Here is a 21,449-nt window from a genome sequence, read left to right as displayed (position 1 = left end):
ATGACATTAAAAAATGTGTAATTAAACAATTATAATGTATTATCTATATTTTCTATCAGTTATTTTTTTATTAAAATAATATTCTGAATTGTCTATTGTGCATTACTTTGTTATTTAATTTTGTAGTTCTTATAAATAAGTATTAACTTTTTGGTAATTAAAAATTCAGTATTGTTAATATGTACAATAACAATGCGTATGTAAATTTTTATTGTATAAAACAAGATATAAAAATAATAATAAATTGAAGAAAAAAGATAATCCATGAAATCAAATAAGTTGTAATCTATTAAAAATAAGGTATTATTATTTACTACACATAAGCAAATAATTAATCACAGTATAGAAAAAAGTAATTTGCTTCAATGGTAGATAATAAAAATATCTTTTCATATTAGATGACATAAATAGAATGCAGGTTCAAGGAATACAATAAACATTTTTCATATTGTAGAATTTAATTGACAGTATGAAATTATATATAGTCGGATAAAAAATTTGAATGTTTTTATGTCTTCGAACCGCAAGTTTAGATATAATAAAAAGGTAAATCTTAACAATCACTTCACAAACTGGCACTGGTTGAAATATGTATAGTTTTCAGTAAGCATGTACGAAATTTTATGGTAAATTTACCAGATGTAATTAATGATATATTTCTAATAATAATATTGCGATTAGCATTATTATCACTTTAATTAGAATTCGTTATTTTGGCAACTTACGGTTCAACGGAAATTTCACATTTTTTTACATAGCCGTGATTGTACAGCTTAATCGACATATGTTTGCCGCGATGTCACAATTGATTCACATATATTTCGTTTCCATTTTTTACTGGCATTACATTTAACGATTGTGGCATATATATATATATATGTATATATACATATATATATATATATACCGTGTATTTGATTTTACAAAAATTTATTTATGTATATTTACGAAAGTAAGAAAATACGAAACGCCACTAAGGAATTATTATTCAATAATAAACGTAAACATTTTAAATTACAGGCTTTTAGGTATAAAGGGTAGGGCTAACTCTTGAGCAGGAGGAACAGGGAAGTTAAGTTTATAACTATCAATATTAAGGTAATAATCGTACAGATAATTTTTTTGCATTATGTATATGTGTAAATTAGTTTTTTAGTTGTTTATTATGTAAAAGGTGAGCTGCGTGTATTTCCTTTATGTTCTTCGTATCAATGGATGGTACGTCAGTGGCGGTGGTATAAACTTCATAGAGATGTGTGATTTTATCTTTTATTGTCACACATACTCTGCCTCCCTTTTTCTGCTTAAGAATGGGTCAGGCTATATCCGTTTTTAGTGGCACTGTTGTCCATTAGCTTAATGCTGAGCATCGGTTTCTTTCTTACAGTGCTTACGGCTTCCCTAGGGAGAAATAAGGAAAAAGTTTATTCAAACACACTCATTATTATATATTATTTTGTTGAATAATTTAATTGGTAAAAACGTTATAGAACTTACCAGAATTAAATAAGTCTTTCCATTTGAATAATTGTTCATCTCCTACAAACACTCCTCTTGGCTTTTTCTGACACACCTCGCCACCTTTCTCTTGAATTCTGCATAACTTTCCCTCCACTCTTTCTACAGTGTTGCAATTAATATCAGTAAAAACAGTTGCAATGATATAGTAATCTAAATTTGTACAATACAGAATATTACTTACGGCAGCATCCACATTAGCAGGACTTTCATCATTAGGATCTGCAAGCATACTAATAACACTTATGAGAATAGTCTCAACTGTGTGAACTGGTAACCACCGTTCTGATGCTTTTTCATAGCCCCACTTATCATCTCCAGGTTCATGTAAAATCGATATGCATACATTACCATTCTTTTCGACTATAAATATAAAATTACATTACAATTTTTATTTTGTTATATAATATATATAAAAATCTTAATGTTAAAGAAAAATTCTTACTGTTTGGATGCCATATTTCTGTTATGAACTTCATTCTTGGTGGCCTAAGTGGATACTCTTTTGGAAACTGTAAGTGTGCTTTGAAAAACCCACCTTCACTAAAATGTAAAAAAATATTTGTAAAAATATGTATGATATGTACATATGTATATATGATATTATATATTATAAAATAAACAAATTAGTATCTTACTACAATGTGTCTGGAGGTCCAATAATGAGTACTTCCCACTGATATATGTCATTGTCGTCTATGAGGCCTGCTGAAAACCCTTCTACTGGGTTTTTATTTAATTCTATAGAAAAAAAGAAAATTTAAATCAAGATTTTGTATTTTTAAATAATTTCTTCATGAAATTGAACTTGAAAAATATTTTTGATTAATAAGAATTTCATATATTTAAAATGCGGAACAATAAAATAATATTAAAACACTGGAAATATGCTTGAATCAGCAAGCACAGAACCGTCCAAAAATAAATACGATTGATCATACTTTGAATCGATAATAAAAATATTAAAAAAAATCGTCAACACAAAGAAACATTGGTCTGGATAAATCAAAAGGATACTTTTGTTATTCAGTGTTGTTTAGGTTAGGTCAAATTGAAACGCACAAAGTAACCGTCATATACCCACGGGGTTAGCGAGACAAAGGTGACATGATATTTCATGTAAAATTCAACGATAAAGATTAATTAAGAAAGAAGAATGAAATCACGATAAATGGTAGGAGCAAATTTTCAAGAATTTCATTGTTTCATTCGTTGCCTTAGAAGTAATACAGTAGTTATGGTTCGAAGATTGACCTTCGGTGGTCGTTGCACGGCATGGTTTTCTCTGTCTTTTTTTTAGTCGAAACCGCGTTGTATTCGGTGACGCGCGAAATGCTATAAATAACGTTGCCTGCAATTATTTTCGGTAACAGCGTAAACGGCCTTCGTCGTACATGAAAATCGTCCATAAGAAAATTTAGACCCGACACGGATGTAACTACTAGTAAACGCGATATTAAATGCTAGGTTAAAGTTATTCATGGGAGGTACACTACGGTTCCGTAGCCGTATTGATTTTCACGCCCTAATCAGGCGCAGGGCCATCGTGAGACTATGGAAGGCTTAATCGGTGCTCACATAAGGTTACAGAGGTTTCGAGAAAGTGATATTTCGACAGAAAAAATGTTCACAAAAGCCAATCTCAAGGGTCGAATCACAACGATGATGAGATCGCACGAGTTTGGGGTATGAGAACGGTTCCGGCTTTTCGTTCAGCTCGAATTTGAGGCACCGATCACACTTAGCACTTATACTGGTTTTGCTGGATACCTGCTAATTGTTTTCGTAGTAGAAGCGCGGACTGTGGCTCTGACATTAATAAAAGTTCCGTTAAATAAGACTAAAGCTGAAAACAATCACTTTTGCTTGACTGGAAAGATGGCTAGGTACGTCGCGGAAGCAATGACTGCGCATGCGCTACTGCTTAAACATATGTTCTTCCGTCTTTCCTATGCGCCGGTCTGATTAAACAGCTACGCATTCTGTTGGAGATTTTACAAATATTACGAATCTTTTTGCTGTCGATAAGTAGTTTCTAGTAATTAAAAGATAATAAAAATGTCAACGAAGAACAGATTGGACCTAACATCTGATGTATTTTTGTGTCACGCTATTGATTAAGGAGCTCGTCTGTGGTCACACGTTTTAGGGATTTCAGAGTGCACTTACCATTTTAATATCATTCCCAACGTTACCGATTCAGCGTAGGATAAGATTGCAACGCTTGTAGTGATTAGAATTGGAACGAAATTTTAATGCGACATCCTGGACTTAAAATTATGTAATCATTGATTAAGGGCAGGAACTCGTCGCTGTTGTGATCTTAAAAGTCCTTGGTCAATGATATACATAATTCCTATATTCGCCGTAGCAAATCGCAGAGGGCGTAAGAAACGCTGGTTTCTTCGAGGTCGATACTTTAGAAAGTAGGTAAAAATTGGTTTTCCTTTTGTCAACAGATAAAATACTAGAAATGCAGAGGATGAATTGGTGTATGCGAGGAGAACTTTAAACAATTAGATTATACAAGTTCCTTCGATTAACCGATACTAACGTAAAACGTCTCATAGTCGAAGTTAAAATAAATATAATCTTTAAATCATATTACTTACATGTAATATTTAATTAGTACATACGTAAGTTACGGTGTGCCATCTTACACAATTTTATGCTATGTACATTATATAGATTACATATTATATCATATTATAAAATTATATTTAATGTAAATTATTCTATATTTCTTTCAATCTATCGAACAAATCAATTTTCCTAAAGGGAATGCACCAGCTTTTCAACCGTTGTCAACATAAAACTTTCGTACGTAATACCGCAAGTCGTGCAATAGTCTCATAAAATAATTCTTACCAGTTATTCATTTATATGTACAAATTGCTACTGTGATACGTCTTATATAAGACATAGGTAGCCTAGAAACGACAATGGCCATAAGAAACGTAATGCTACGAATGTAATAAAGAAGGATACGATCAGAGAATACGAAGCAGAAGGTATACAGGAAGTAAAATCGAACGATTCGATCAAATTAAAAAGAAATATTCCTTCGACTTCAATCATTAACGAATCTTGTAACCTTATTTTACGCTGAATCTGAGAAACGTTGAAGTGGATCGTTCGATATCTTAACCGGCCTACTTTGCAACGAGGATTCGATTTAAAGGGACCGCAAAGCAAACGTACGATCTCATCCTATTATCTGATGACGCGGTTCAACGCTGGGATCTATGGAAATCCAGGGCGTGGCTTTAATAATGCCAAACGATCGAGAAACGCGGAGCAAGGAAAAAACTTGGAGAAGTTCAGCTCCTCTTAGGGAGATAGTCACCACTCCTGCAGTTGTCCGTTACCTTCGGATTGGTTCCCACCTTTTTACGAGGATAAACGACCAGACGACGAAAGTGCCGACGATTTCCTCTAAACCGATCATCGCTCGGTACCCATCGATGTAATATAGGGCGAAGGAGCTCTGAGTGAGAAACATTTCTTCGCGGGAATCAGCTTTGATTCATACTTCGCTGGCAGGCTCGATTTTTTCCTTTATTTTTTCCAACCGGAATTTACCGCAGAAACGGATTAGGTTTATCGAACCGAGGGAGTAGACGTTAGGGTGGGAATTTGGTTAGTAACAAGGGATATTTTAGAAGACTTATGATTAGATCGCTGATCTTGATACATTTACGACAAGGGTATATACAAAAATGTTATATATCAGATAAATTAGAAAATATATATCTGCAAAAATAGGGAAAGTAAAATATACAGGGTGGATTATTTTTTTCTATCTTCAATAGAAGCGAATAATAATTTTCACACTGGATTTAAGCGTGATATTATTTGACACTTGTATATTTATAAATTCTACGTTTTCCTTTTTTCGTTAAAAGAACTGTACGGTTTACCGTTAGTTAAGCAATCATAACGTGCTACACATAACAAAGCGAGTATTCTACAATGGAAGAATTTCATCGCTGGATTTTATTGCTGGTCATCTTTCCTTCAATACCTCCAATAGCGGATAATACAATTTTATTGTTCGATTTAAGCGACTCACCTGTGTATTTATAAATTCTATATCTTTTTCCTTTCATCGAAAAGCTGTATTACTTATCGTTAGCCGGCAAATCACGATATAACACGTGTTCGACGATAAACCAAATATTCTATCGTAGAGGAATTCCGTCGACGATGCGTGAAGCGACGATCACAACCTTTTTAATCTGTCGGTTTATTCGTCAGTTTAAATAGCAAGATCGACACGAGGGCGACACAATATCCGTCGAAGGAAATATTAAAAGAGTCATTTCCACGTCCCCTCAATTTCAGCCGCATGAGAAGCCGATTAATAGCTGGGAATAATGTCCGACCTCGATTCGTCAAAAATACGTGGACTTACCTGTGGCAAGAGCGAGAGAAAACATGGAACAAGTAGAAAAGCGACATGACAGACGAGCGTCTGACGAGTAATGATACGATTCATAGCGATGATACATACTGGAACGATTCACAGTTACCTAAGTACCTACAAGTAGAAAAGTATCGATAGATGTTGAAATCGCTATTCAATATTAATGCCTTTTCAAACGATATCTAATTCTATTAGATTGTCTGAAAAGTTTCTTTGGTTTCATAAGGTGATAATGGATGAACAACGATTTCTGTTTTATATTACTTTATTGAATTAGGTATGATCCGTATCGTTATATTTCTATTATCATGTTCGTGCATAATTCAATAAACTAATATAAAACAAAAAACATTGTGCGTCTATTATTTCCTTATAAAACGAAAGAAACATTTCGGACGACCTACATAAACGATCTAATTTTGTAGCAATGGAATAAATATCGATGCTATGATCGATATTTGAGAACAGATTTTTAAGGTACTTTATAATAAGATAATAAGTAAATACATAAATATAAGTATGCGTAATAATAAATATAAGCTCATAGATGATTAATATCCAGTCCCGTGTAAAGCTTAATTGTTTAAATCGATTAATAATACAGCGCTGACTACCAGCCAGTATTAATTCCCACGTTATAAAGGATAGTGAAGGAGTTTTAACGCGTTGGATATGCCAGAATGTTTCTAGGATTCCTATCGTGACCACTTCCAAAATGATTTCTTCTTTCTTGCTTTTGCTTCAAAAATGTCTAGAACACTCGCTAGAATGTTAAAAAATATTTAGAAAAGACGATGTCGATATCGAGGCTATCGCTGATGGGCTACTTCCTCTTCGATACGTGTACTTATTAACGCGTTAATAAATACGCCATTCATACTCCGTTTCTACAGTATCAATAGATACTTCAACAGAAATATCAACTCGATACCGATATTTAAATACGAACAGCGACTTTTGCGCAAGCAAACTGGCATACCGATAGGTAGCAACGCGGTATCAATCCCAAGACTAGTAACGGGTAGACGAGGATAAAACAAGGATTCTATAGAATATAGGAAAAAGACGAAGAAATCCCATGGCGAAGCAACGGTGCAGCCAGTGATTTGCGACTGGTCCTTCGGGTATCTCCGTGGCCCCGTCAAAATAAATTGTTGTTTCCCCTTGTGAATTCGAGGAGGACGGACCTGGTGCCCGCGAATGCCTCAAACAATATCGTTAGTACCTTCGAGGCTTGAGGGAGATCTCCTCCTCTTCTCTTCCACGCCGCTCCTCTTCTTTCTCTTCTTCTCTTTCTTCTCCAGGATTCTGTTGTTCGCCGTCTCGCTTCGACCACGTCCAGCACTGAAATTTATGATACGTCGCGCATTTATATGCCCACACCCTCCATAAATTTTACTTTACGCGCATGTAAGTGGCTCCACTTTTGTTCATAGATTCCTTCGACTGTCAGATTTATGCCCACGTACGTGCTACGGTTCGATGGCCGAGACACGGTAGGGGCGGGCACGGTAAGGGAAGGATACTGTCCTGCCATCGAACGATAAAGCTACCGAATTGCCGTGATAATATACCGCGACATCGAAAGTCGGTTATGCGTAGAATTTCTATGATTTTTCTAACGCGAGGTGTTTTCAAATGTTGGAATCGGAGAACGTACAGTAACCACGAAAACAAGAGAGAGAGAGAGAGAGAGAGAGAGACTTAATAAAGATGGAACGAAATCGTTCATAGACCGCGAATTTTATGGAAATTTGTATCTCTGTAAACGATAATCGAAGGAATAAAACCTGTACGATCTATATGCTGGCTCTATTTATTTTTCTTTACTTGGTTGATCACTCTTCTCAGAATTTTTCACGTAATTCTGATACGACCACAGGTCATAAATAAACTATGGCTCTCCATGCGAATTTACATTTTTATAGATTCTAGCAAAACGGTGCAACTCGAATAAAAGCTATATACTCTAGGTATCTTCTAATTATAATTCCATAAGACTCTGATATTTAATATTCAATTCTAGTACCTAAATTTTAAGTCTCATCCAAATGAGATCACTTAAATATCTGCTTCGTTTATTGTTGCATAGAAAAGAAACTACCGGAATCAAGAAGCTCGAACATCTTATGAATGTGCTCTTCAGGAACAGCGGTAACGATATCTCAAAGTATCTAAAAGGATGACGAGGAATAAAAGGAAAGGAGATACAGCGAATGGCGGGATAATTCAAAGTTCGTATTCCTTTTCGTGGCGAAACCCGATCGGCTCCCTCGCTACTTAGAACACCGGAAAAATGCTGATGATCCCGAGATACCGAGTGTCCTGTTAGTGAAACAACTTTGCCTGGCCAGAGGTAAATTGAAATTGGACGCAGTGACGCGAATTATTATAATCCTGGGGTCGCTTGGAAGCCCTCGGGCGTTTATCCCCGGACCTCTCTTCTTTCCACCACCAATGTAGCTGTATAAAATTTCGAGCCAACGCGCAACGTTTTCATCCACGTCCTCGTGGCTATCTCTCACGTACACACGCCACTGATCAAAAGTCACGCGTGAACGTTTTCAGACCTGTACGGTGTGAAAGAGGGACGTTTGGCTGCTTAATTTTTCGCCAGACTACTGCGGACGTTGCTGTTACTTTACCGCGGTCGATCGACACGGAAATAACCTTTGCGATATGGTCTTTTTCATATTTATTTTTAAATCTTTCGAATTTTCTTTTATAACAGTTAAATGACTTATGATCTCTCCACCATACAGGTTGTCTCAGCAGCGACGGTACGATCGGCAAGGTGGCGATTCTACTTGAAAGAAGAAACAATTCAAGTCGAAAATAAAGTTTCGTCGAGGTTCTCGAGAAAATGAAGCTTGAAAATCGGGCTTCGTGACAGCGTTAATGAGATTTCCAAATACCCCATAACCAGACAGCGGAATTTTTATGCATTTTTATGCAAAGTTTGAAGGTACAAAAATGGACAGAGCGCATGTATAATGGAGAAAAATACGTGAAACTTGCAAAGTGGTATTTTTCATAATTTTTTCCTAGACGAAACAAATGTTCATCTACGTTTTATTTCTACCCTTGTATCCATAAAAACATAAATTTGCATAAAAATCCCTAGTCTACTTATAACGCGTTTAATACTATTTCTAAATGATGTCTACGATAAATCGAACGTTTTCGTCAGTCTGTGTACGTACGTATACCGAGGACACCAAGGCTCAAGGTCAGCCTGTAGGAGTCAGAGGAAAAGCAACCCTGGCGATGAAGTATAGATAAGAATGAAATATATCGTAAGAGGCTCCAGGGGCAGCTGTCTGGCGACGATTTCGCATTCGACAAGCTAAAAGATTCACTTCGAACGCAGCAGACCGTTCCCTCCGGTGGTTGCCGGTTAAACGAGAAAAGTCGCGCGTTTGCGGCTGAATTTTCGAGCGATATTTCCGGTTCGCCTGAAGGGTCGTCTGGTCCAGGGGCAACCGTCGATGTATCAAACGTTTCCCGTTTCTACATACGTATTTATACATCGTTCTTCGGTAAAGCAATCAACTACGTATCATAAAAGAGCAATTTTCAATTCGCAGATTGCTTCTCGATTCGACGATTGTTTTACGTTTACGTATATTTTCTCACTTAGTTGTATACTTGCCATTTAGGTATATTTTGTTTCATATCTTGAAGATCCAGGGCTATTTCAAGTTTCTGTTATCGCGCACGCGTTAATGTTTCACATTTTTATACGACAATGAAAGCTCGTTGATACGATACGAAAATGAAAGATAAAGTGGCACGGAAGAAGAGATTAAAAGAAGATAAAATTCCGTGATAATTACAATTGAAGTATTTCGAATTAAAAACGAGAGTAAATTAATAATGAAGCATCAAAACAATCGACGACAAGAATATCTTCAGATGATCCATTTAAATAATATTTATTACGAATTTAGGATCGCTCAACGTCTGCTGATCTTTTTCGTCTATCCACCGATGGTAGGTATTTATTTAACGTTCTAAACACGCTTAAACAGCTGAACATACGAAATATCGATCTTTCGCAGGATCTGTCTGCTGAAATAGGCGAGCCTCGGCACAGAGGCGGTTTAGTCCTTTGGAGTAAATGTTCCCATTAGGCTGCGGCGGGCAAACGACGAAAGGAGGAAATCCTGCGACGATAAACTACCGGCAGGATGAACCGGCTCGCGCACGCTGCAGTTTAATGTTCGACGTTGCTATGTTGCAGCGACGCATTGCTAAACTGCATGTACCAAAGCGTGACGGGCGTTCTATATTAGCCAGAGCCGTTTCTTCCGTGTCGCGAAGGATTCCGTCTGCTTTTTACGACACCCTGCCTTCTCGTAAAATTCTCGATTCGTTATGGACACTGTACGTGAACGTGTTGTACAGTCATAAATATTTGCTGTAACTCTGTAAGTATTCTAACGTATATTTACGTTCCCGACGTGGACGGAATTGATTAACCACGATGTCGCGTTTACCGCTTATTTTCTTTTCTTTTTATCGATTTAATTTTTCCGATATAGGGTAGAGACTGTGCTCTCTGAACGCCACTGCGCATTTATTCACTGCGAGATTCGATGCTAATCTACGTGTCGTTCAAGTTTAATCTTCTTCATGGAGAGGATAAAAAATGATGCGTGATAATACATCAACGATACACAACGTGTAAAAGGAGTTGAAAATTAAAGGGTTTTCCGTTTCTTAAGACCGAAGCCTTTTAAAATGGATTCGACTATTTTTGTGTTTTTTCCTTGCTGCTTGCTCGTCACTCTGATACTTTCAATCTCAAGATCTTCATGCTACAAAAATTCTCATATATTTACGATTACGACGTATCATGACGCTCCACAAATTTCTGCAAGTATCGGGATAATGTTTCACGCCAGTCTAAAGTATATAGGAAATTTCCAACGTTATAATTTGCCGATAACACTAGTAAATTGAAGAGTATTTGGAATTTTAAGTACAATTTTTCGTCGAGTAATAGCAAAAAGATCAATTCAACTTACGATGCAAACTTCCGAAAGGTCAACAGCCATCAAGAACGAGTCTCTCGTCTGTATTAACGTTAACAGAAATACGAAAAATGCTGAAAAGATAAATTCCACGGTAAGACAATAACTTCCAAGTTGTATGGCGTTACAGAAGGGTTAAGGTACGGTAATTGGTGATGCATCTCGATTCAACCGCCGCTATTACATTTAATTATCACCCTTACCACTGCGTTTAACCATTATCAGAATCTCGGATGGTAGTAGAAATGCGTGAAAATGCAGCTCGCCGTTTCCATGATTTCCAGCGTGATTCTCGCGGAGCGGCAATCGCTTTAATGATCTCACGGTGCACCATTAACTAAGCGTTCTGAAGGGCCAGCTTCCTAGACCAGCCAACGTCCCTTGATGGCGTCCTGTGACACAACGTACGAGCCCTTTTCAACGCTCCAACCTTCCATAAAGTCCCCCTCGGTCCTGTTACATGCATACGCACACATAGTGATGTCGCAGTCGATGCTGCAAGACAGGTGAACCTTCCATGCCCTGAAGTACAAAAGTATTGATCTGGCTAGAAAGTCTTTAATTTTGTTAATGTAAAATTCATAATTTGCTATATTGATTCGTAACAAGGAAACAGAAATTTAGTAAGATTCTCAAAGTATTCCAAAGTATTTGATAACTATGTTTCACCGATATACCGATCGGATTACTATAGTCGCGCGTAGAATATGCAGTCGATAGTCGATGACGCGTGAAATTTTCACGGCGTGAAGTATAAAGCACCGATCCGACTGAAAATCTTCTTCGACCAATTCGGTAATTCGCCACGTTGATTCGCGAACGAGAAAGCGGAGATTTAATAGAACCGTCAAAATATTGCGCGTCTGATAATTATATCTTGTTAATACACCGTTAATACGGTGCTATTTTAATTTGAATTTAGATTAAATCAGTTACCATCTCAGCAAGCTGAAAATCAGATTCCGCAAGGAAGAACGGCTACCATTTTGACATTTGATCTCTGCACCGCGGTTGCAGGATTTCTATCTTCTTGCCTCACGGAAGCTCGCGAGGGCTTTCAGGTTTTAACGGTTTTGCACACGGAGGGTTGAAGATCCCGGACGTCGTGCTTTACGAAAGAGAAGGAGAGAGAACAATGGAGAAAAGGAGAAAACAGCGGGCAAGGCATCCCTACGTTTTCGTAACAAACGTTTCGACCACGTTTCTGTTATATTGCATCGGTGTGAGTTCAGGATGACGAAGCAACTGTGCAACAATGTTTGCTTCCTCTTCCCAGAGTATAACGCTCGTGACGGCGCCCTTTTCTTGCGTGCTCGATGATTCTGATCTAGATGCACATAGAAGTTGCGTCGAGTATTAGAACAACTCCTTTTACGGCGTTGTTTGTCTCTCAAATTTTGCATGCGTCGCTTCTTTTCCTCTTTATTGATCGCTTGAAAGATCCCTTTCGGTACAGTTGAGGTTACATAAAGATGTTAGAATTTTTGATACTGTCTGGTAAAAGGATTTGGATTTTTAGATTCTCTGCTGGTTCTCTGAAGCAGACGATATTTCGTTAAATTGACACGTATCCACAACTGAACGCGTCCCCTGTGTATATCGTTGTTTAGTAGCGTGGTTATCTCGATAGAAAAATTTATGATTCTGTATAGTTGCAATTTTTGAAAAAAGTGGCGCAGCTCGGCGATTGTTCGGGCAGTTTTTCTTAATTATTCGCCACTTACCTGTGTTTATTACGTATTCTTTTTCTATAGGTTCGTTGTATTACCTTCTGTCTTTCTTTATTGAAAAATTCGACTTGTTATCTAAAGAATTTTACTGAAAAATTCTTTACTAATAACGAATTTTTGGTCGAAATAAAATTCCCCAGCGGCGCGTCAGTCATCGGTGCGTTGCATCAAACTTTTGCGTTTTCAGCGAAACGATCTGTTCTTTCATTAAAAACATTCCTTTCGTTATTGAAATTTTTCTCCTGTCTTTTATATAATCATGTTATTGAAAGTTCTCTCGCGGAATATTCAGCTGTAACGAGACTACCTTTTTTTAGACCGGCGAAATGTAAACGGTGCGGCGGTCTGCAAATTATAATCTAAAAAGTTTAATTAAAAGTCGATTATATTTTCACATAATTACAATTAATTTCTATCCTACGTTATTTTCGTAGAATAAATTTAGGATAAAGATCTCACGTAATTTAATCTTCCTTCGTTAAAATTTCTCTATACTTCCACAACATTGTTATATACGTGTATTGTTACAATTTCTTCTTTTTAATCACCAACTGGCACAAAGATTCGTAGAATTAAAAAAAGATAGATTTATCGTATTTCCCCTGTGTGGTCTTCGATTCTACTATTTCCATAACGGTATTTGTCGTTATAAAAGAAAAAAGAAGCGGAAATTTTAACTACGGTGGCTACAAAAAATATCTTTTAGCAAGTCCTACGTTTCCTTCTAAATTTCTTATGGTCGTATGAAAGTACTACTATATAACGTGAAATTTGATATACTTCAATCTAATTAATTAAATTAGCATAAGAATTATATAACAAATACAACGATGTATAAAGCGCAAATAGTTTTTGTGGCCGCTGTAAATGTTATCACAGGAATCATCATGTTTCTGTGAATTTAACCGAATTTGCCTGTATTCGAACGACATCCTCTGGCATCGAAGACGTTCGAGGGAAGCTATCGACTCCTCAGATTCATAATGCGTCGCACGCGCATCGAGTCAATCCGATTACACGGCTGAACGGAGTTAAACACGCTCCTCAGCCCACATTTCGGATGACGTTTACGCATGGTCGCGCCTCGGCTTATGGGGAACCTGTCTCGACTGTATTTCCAGTTGTTTCTTTTCGCTAATCCTCCAATCGGGTTACGCGTGAGCTACTCTGACATCGGTGACTTCCAATTCTATACTATGGAATCTGTAATTCCTATAGAGAGCCACTAAACAATATACGAATCGTATGAAAATTGTATTATTCTCGAGGATTGTCTCGGGAGTTGTCTCAGTTCGTTATTACATCAGAATTCTTTATATTGGAAATACTAAAGATTTATTATTATTTTCATACATTTCTTAATGCTCTCGGAACGGGATGTTCTTTTAAATTGCGAGCAAATATCTTTTTACGGATTATTAATGAAATTCTTCTAAGAACGAAGCTAAACTAAATTTGAAATGTTTCTGACACGAAGATCACGCAATGAGTCAATGACGCAAGCAGAAGACAGATATCAGTCGTCAACATATACATCGGGTTAACGTAAAATTGTCCGAACGATCATCGACTTATTCTCTGCTGCAAGAAACGAAAATTTTCCTAAAATTGAGACCAAGTGAAGTTTGAAATTTTCTACCGATACAATCGCATTGACTGAGTCGATGAGAACGTGGTAAACGAGTATCAGCCGTAGATATACGCGTTAGTGAAAATTGGTCTCGATCGTTATTGACTTGTACTACTGTAAAAGTACGACACTTTCGAAAAATGAAGCTAAACGATACCTGAAATTTGTTATCGATACAATCGCAAACCAAATCAGTGACGCACGCAGAAAATACGTATCAGGTTTTTGATACATGTCGAGTTAATAAAAAATTGAATAATCACCGACTTATACTACTGCAGAGAGCAAACTTTTGGAAGGCAAGGCTAAATGAAATCTGGAATTTTTCTATCACAAAGCTGGAAGTTGGTAGAAAAGGGAAACGTGTTGCAGACGGGAAAATAACGCAGTAAACAGAAGAAGGTAAAAAGGGGAAGAGGAGGAAAGAGAGAGAGAGAGAGAGAGAGAGAGAGAGAGAGAGAGAGACAGAAAGTTCGTTTAATTAGGAACGAGTCTACGTGGAAAACGTGGGTACAAGGATGGAAGTATCCTGAATACGTAATCAACTTGTGTTTCTACTTCGGGCCACTGACTTTCTCGTCACCACGTTATCTCGTCAACGAACGACCTAAGAAACTTGATAATTCAAGATACAATGATGGCAAGTTCAGAAGAAAATGGTTATTTAAGGATGTTACAGTCATTAGACGGATATTATATCATTACGATATTAAGTCTGAGATAAGCTTCCTTTGAAGTTAAAATCCGAGCAAATTGAAAATTGGGAATCTCGATTAAGGAAAGTTGGTATGGATAATTAAAATTAAAGAGACTTGGCAGTTTGGGAGATTGAAAAATCAAGGCGAGTATTACGTGGTCGATTTTATTACAGAAAAAAGCAGCGTGGAGAGATGATTAATAAGATTAAAGATAAATATGTAAATAAAGGTACAAAGATACATATTCTGATAAATATTTAAATCGTTTACTAAGCATATTGAAAATGAAAAAACGTTCATTTTACCGTGAATTACATCGTAACAAGCATTTAGGGGTTAATCAAGTAATAATTAAGTTAATGATTGATTTTAGGAGGGGAATTGAAGGGATATGGTTGTGGGAAGGTCAGTGATTTGAGGGTAATTTGGTTAGCTGGAGCTATTGGAATGTACCCCTTGGGAAGATAATCGAGGTTACTATTGATTGAAAGATTTGTATGTTTTGGATTGTGGTTTATCAAACTGTTTCGTGATTTATTTGATCAATATTGACTGTTATCGATCCCGTACAACTATCCACTGAAATTTGTATTAGGAATACGCTGTTTCCTCAATTTAGAAAACGTACGTACAACTTTTATACGATATCTGGAAATTCATACTCGAGAGAATCTCCAGTAAAAACATTTTCCGATCAAAAAGAAGAAAAGAAAAAAAAAGAAAGAGAAAGAAAGAAAATTCAAGACGAATAATTGAATCAAACGTGAGCAATAAGAAGATGTCATATCCATTGTGCTATGAAACAAAGCGACTCTGTCTATAGCAAATTCGATGGAAACATTCCATTGTGACCTTTTGTCATGTTCCGATTGTCAATTTCCAAATGATCGTGAAATGTAAAATTTTGAAAGGATCGAGCGGTTATTTTTCACGGTTCGACGAGATACAGAAAGTTTGCATGGGCGAACAGAAATGTGGGAGTTCCGTGACACTCTACCCTCTTTGGATCCCGGGTAAAGCAAACATTTCCACAGGGGGTTTGAAGTTTGAAGTTCCGCGAAACGGAAACAACAACGAGACCTCTCAATTACTCTAATTGCGTGCTTGAAAAAACCAACCTGAACAACGACCAAACTTTGAACGATTCTTCATTAAATCCTCCACCAACGGCATACCATTCGACAATCGCGTTTCTGCTTTTCACTCCGCGCATCTTTGACATTACTGCACCGACGTCATTTTACTTCGACATAATACCATTAAATTATCGAATGTTATATCGTAGAACAATACGGTGTTTAATAGTATCGTTGAAGAATATCATCGAATAACATAATCAATTTGCGAGAAAGATTGACAATTTTTAAGTATCTGCGAAAATTGTCTTGCAGACTGAACCATTTTCTACAAGTTCCTCGATAGAGTTATGCTATTTGACAAGAAGAATGTCACGATCCAAGAATGACGTTTCATTAAAGATCCTCGAAACACAAGACTGTTACATGAGAAGACGAGAAAATTTTTTTCATCGACGAATGACCGATTTATTAATGATTCTCCACTGTGGATCAATCTCAATAAGCGAGATAATTGTTTATCTAGATTCCATTTCTTTAATTATAATCTTACAAAAATATGAATTTGCAGGAATATTCGCAGTCCAGTCATTACGTATAGCGTCGTACTTACTGCATATTGTCATTACACGCAAGAAACTACCGATATCTCTCGTACAATGTGTATCAAATGATAGATGCGTGTGTTTAAGCGACAGACTACGAGAACGTATGCCGGCGGAGAGCAAGGTACCCGTTTTATAGACGATTATTGATTTCGTGGAGGGATACGGTATCGAAAGCCCATAAAAACGGATTTACGGGTGCCGCGGATATAATGGTCGACGGGGTGGTTCTCGTGGCAGGGTTAAATCGCGCGTTCCACGCTCCTCTGTTCGCGAAACGACTACGTTTCTGCAAAAACTCTCGACACACACTGTGAGTCGCGTTTTCTATCCGTCGATTGTTCGCTGAATGGTCCCGGATTACCGCAGCCGGGATAGTTCTGGGAAATGGGAGGAGGAAGTGACGAAAGGATGAATGTTGAACGAACAACGATCCTGCCGATGATCGATGGTATTATGTTTCGAGTATTACTTTTGATGGCTGTGTCGAAGTTCGGACGAGAATTGTTTATAGATTTGTCGTATCGATTTTATTTATCGCTAAGTAAATAGGATTTATTGGGTAATCTTTTATGAATGAGGCTTCGTGATTTCTCGTTCGTTGAAAGTGATGGGTTGGGCATCGAGACCCAATTGAATTTTACTTCGCCAACTTTCCTCGCCAATATTGAATTTTGGAAGAGGAATTGTATCGATTGTTTTGGCACGAAGTTCGATCGAATAATATCTTTTACGAACGTTTTACTATATTCTTTTTACGAACAACCTTTATTCGGTTATTTATAATTCGGATTTAACTACAAGCAAGGCACCAGGAATAAGCAATCGATTACGCGATAAATATACACGATCCTGCTAAGCACTCCCTTATCAGCAACCGTAACTAAATTCTCAACTCGAGCGTAATAGATTGGAAATACGAAAGCACAATACGAAATTACAAAAATTCACATATAATTCGTAAAACGATCAATTCTCGAACCTCGACGTGTCACGAGAAGTCAGCAAGAAACCAAAGATAAAAAATCATCACCCGATATACGCAATCTTCCTTAACACCCGTTTATCAACACCTCGATCGAATTCTCAATTCAAATTTAATACTCTGGAACAAAATCTCCCAAAATAATTCATTCCCGATGTACGTACAAATTCACCTACGACAACTCATGAAACGATTAATCGCATGAACCGATCAAGAAAGCAAAAATAAAAGGCCATCATCTTCCAAAGCGCTTCCTTGTCAGAGCTTCCATCAAAGTTTCAACTCGCGAGGCGCGTCATCGATGTTATCCCTTGTCCATATCAGGAGACGTCCGGAGATGTTGCAGGTGTGCGTGCTCGCATGCAGCTGCGCGTGCACGGTGGTTACAAGGGGCGTGCATCTGCACGTGTACGCGCAGGGGAGCGTTAACGGACGCGTTGATGCACCGCCGGCGGCATCCTCCATCCACTTGTCGGGTAATTGCGTTATGTATTGACTCGGTTTACCGGAGCGAATAGGGGAAGGTTCCCGTGTGAGGGACGTCGACGCGTGGAAGGGGGATGGGAGTTGCATATTAATTATCCGATCATTCCGATGCTTAACGAGCCACCACATCATGCTTGGGACTACGTCGAGCTTTTTCGCGCTTGCGTTGATGACAAGGTATTGTTCGTTCGCGGTTCGCCTGGCTGCTTTGATCGTGCTAAGTTGTAAGTGTGGTTTATGCGTTTGGAGCGGCACGGGTACAGTCGTCTGGACGCGTTCAGGTTCGTGGTTATCCGACGAACGGTTCGATAGAAAATTTGGAAAGACGAGAATGAAAAAAAGGTCGGAGAGAATACGCGAGGTACAAGAAGTTCGAACATTTAAATTTAAAAGTTGCGTATAAATTGAGAAAAATTTGAATTTGAGTCTGAATAAAAAAACTTTCTACCCGGCTTCGTATTTCGAATCTGAACTCAGCTGGAATCACGATTTGGATCTAAACGTGAATTTACGTTAAAAAAAAAAATAAAAACTTAATAAAATCTCTTTCTTCTCTACTATGCATGTATCGCTTGAAAACTTTCGATTCTCCGATCGTGTTCACTGGCAGTTAACGTTTTGAGAAAGGTCAACATCGCAAATCGAAATGTAGAATGCAAAATCACGTTTCGCAATATTCCGACGTACGATACAATCGAATATTCGTTGGACGATCGAACAAGCGCAAGGTGTCGCTAATAGCACGTTCGACGATGCAAATTGCTGTTCTTGCATCGCGTTTACGATCTAGTCAATAATTCAAATCGCACGGCGGCCAGAATCTGAAACATCCCTTTCTCCGTTTTTCTTCCTATTGTTTGCCAGCAAGCTTCGTAAATAATTCAATTGCATGGGCGTCCATGCGGCAAAGACGAGAAATTTAACGACATTACACGACGATAAGTACGATAAGATTATCGAAGGCTGATCGAAATATTCAGATTTGCCGTTAATTTCCTCGAGGAAGAGTCGGACGACCGACTGATTTCGCGATTTCAGATTCACGGAGACTTCTCGCGGAACTTCGAAATTGCCCTTCTATTTCCGGCGTGGAAGCGTCGCGACGCCAATGCGAAAATATCTGAAATTCATGAATCTATCGGCAACGAGACGTGCCGGGTTTAAAATTCCAATCATATTCAAAATAAATAATCAAATATGCATTTCATCGATCGGTTCTGTTATTCGTTTATTTCGACCGCGTTTACGTAAGTTTAATTGAAAACCCCGTCCAGCTCGAATAAAACGTCTGAGAATCTATTCGTTAGAATGCACCACGATCCTATCCGCTGAGAATCAGTAGTTCGTAGGATTTGTAGTTTGTAGGTGTTAAATACGTATAATCCCTAAATGCCCTAAACTACTGGTAAACCTAGTAGTCTTTTGATATTTGTATAATCAATCTTCAATCTTGACAAACGTCAACGATAATTTTATCAAAGAAATGTACATACATATCTTGATGACTCGTGTGAATTATAATTTTCCGCATGTGATCGATAAACGCGACGATGCTTATCAACGAGACTGTATAACGTAAGAAACCAAGAACATTGTGAATATTGTTGAACAACGGTTAGAAACTGCGAAATTTCACGTGTTTCGTGGAAATTCTTCCAACTATAACCACATTTTACTAATTCTTCCCTTTTTTTTTTTTTTTATGTCGTTTTCTTTTTGCGTCGAGGCTACGAACCAGCCATATTTTTCAGCAATAAACAACGAAAACTTTTATCCCGGCATGATATACAACGAGCGAAGTAAATGCGCACGTTGCCGTGCTCCGGAATACTTTATGAAAATACCGCGTTGCGATTCTGTAACCGAAGGAACGTTTGTTTAAACAACTCAGCGGTCGTTTGTTTGGCAAACGATACCGGAAGGCGGAAAACAAAAGCTTTCGGTTGAAAATTAATTCGATGATTGATAAAATATTTAAAGAAAATTAATTATCTCTGGAGAGAACGCGAATGTTTCCCGGAAATACAAATGTTCTGCGGCGAAAATTTGTATCGGTTTAATTTCATCTATTCTATTGGTGAAATTCTTGTGAAAAAACGATAATTATTTATGAATCGAAACGTCATATACGTCGCTGAGATAGTTTTACCGGAAACAAATACGTAGATTTATCGGTTCAGTTGCTTCGTAACTTAAGAAAGTACGATATCGTGCGATATCAGATACCAGAGTGTTAAATTCGACAAATTTGAAAGCAGTTCTCGTTTCTCGAAGTAAAAATATCTGCTTTCGCTATTCTTCCAGTTATATTATACGAATCGGTAGAAGAGAATATTCCTTCGATGCTAATAAAAATTTAAAGATGTCCCACATTCGAAAGGCAAAAAAGGAAATGAAAAGGAAAAGGAAAGAGAATTACTTCAAAGCCAGCTATTTCACATACGGAAGGGAAATTCGAACCGGGAATGGAATATGATTCTTTTCGATACTTCTACGAGAAAAATTCCGGCATCTCGGAGATCGAGTCGTTCCTTTTAGAAATTCTTTCGTCGCCGCGCCGGTCGCCGGCGAGATAAGCCGGTGCGATGGAAGCGCGAGGCGGAAGCCACGTCTTCCTCTGGATCGCGCCACGTAAACCGTAGCAGATATGCAAATGCGTCGTCGCGACCGCTTTCTGCTAATTCGTTTTGCGTACTCCGCGCTCGAAATGCGATTTCGCGCAAATTCCTCGTTGTTATCATTCATTTTCCTACGCGTTACACCTTGTCTCGCTACTAAAAATCTCTCACGAACGATTACTACACGCGAAATATCAAACGTATTTCTATGTGGCCTTAATTTGCGGATAATCTTTCTACTATGTATTAAAATGTTTATGTTTATGTTTATTGTGTTAAAATGATGCGCCGCGATAACTACGTTGCTGAAATATAGTTTTGAAGGGAATCGTTTCGTGTGAATTCCGGATATACATAATTATTTACCTGTTGGTTAATAGGAGCTTCGCATGTGATAGATTTTACAATGGAAAATACACAATGATTCGTGCAGTCGTGAATCTTAACTACAATAATTAAAAGGCAATAGTATTTGGCGAACAGAATCGACGCGTTCCTGCAGATCTTCTCTGTTTTAAAAGCGACGGTTCGTTCTTCTACGGTCGTTCGTACTGTCCTCTCAATTGTGGTATTTGACTTTTTGCGACAGAGAATACTTTCTAACAAGGAAAATGGATAGTTAATCGTGCAAGGTAATTTTC

At 37.6% G+C, this 21,449-nt stretch overlaps 1 protein-coding gene across 3 annotated transcripts; it reads right to left on the bottom strand.

Moving 5' to 3' along the window:
* Positions 1 to 439: 439 nt before the first annotated feature.
* LOC122577927 (ubiquitin-conjugating enzyme E2 G1) lies at positions 440 to 3,441 on the bottom strand. 3 transcript variants are annotated; one of them, XM_043749639.1, is made up of 6 exons: positions 3,289 to 3,441; positions 2,157 to 2,259; positions 1,964 to 2,061; positions 1,703 to 1,881; positions 1,498 to 1,620; positions 440 to 1,401 (listed from the first exon to the last, which is right to left on the bottom strand). In XM_043749639.1, exons 1-5 carry the CDS (start codon positions 3,332 to 3,334, stop codon positions 1,540 to 1,542), a joined length of 507 nt encoding a protein of 168 aa, XP_043605574.1. In that variant the 5' UTR covers positions 3,335 to 3,441; the 3' UTR covers positions 440 to 1,401; positions 1,498 to 1,539. The 3 variants fall into 3 exon arrangements, with proteins under 3 accessions (XP_043605574.1, XP_043605575.1, XP_043605576.1); XM_043749640.1 differs by lacking the exon at positions 3,289 to 3,441 and adding an exon at positions 2,773 to 2,829; XM_043749641.1 differs by lacking the exon at positions 3,289 to 3,441 and adding an exon at positions 2,603 to 2,621.
* Positions 3,442 to 21,449: the final 18,008 nt, after the last annotated feature.

Source organism: Bombus pyrosoma, linkage group LG3 (assembly GCF_014825855.1).
Source record: "Bombus pyrosoma isolate SC7728 linkage group LG3, ASM1482585v1, whole genome shotgun sequence".
NCBI lineage: Eukaryota > Metazoa > Arthropoda > Insecta > Hymenoptera > Apidae > Bombus > Bombus pyrosoma.
This window is presented reverse-complemented; position numbering and strand designations above follow the sequence as displayed.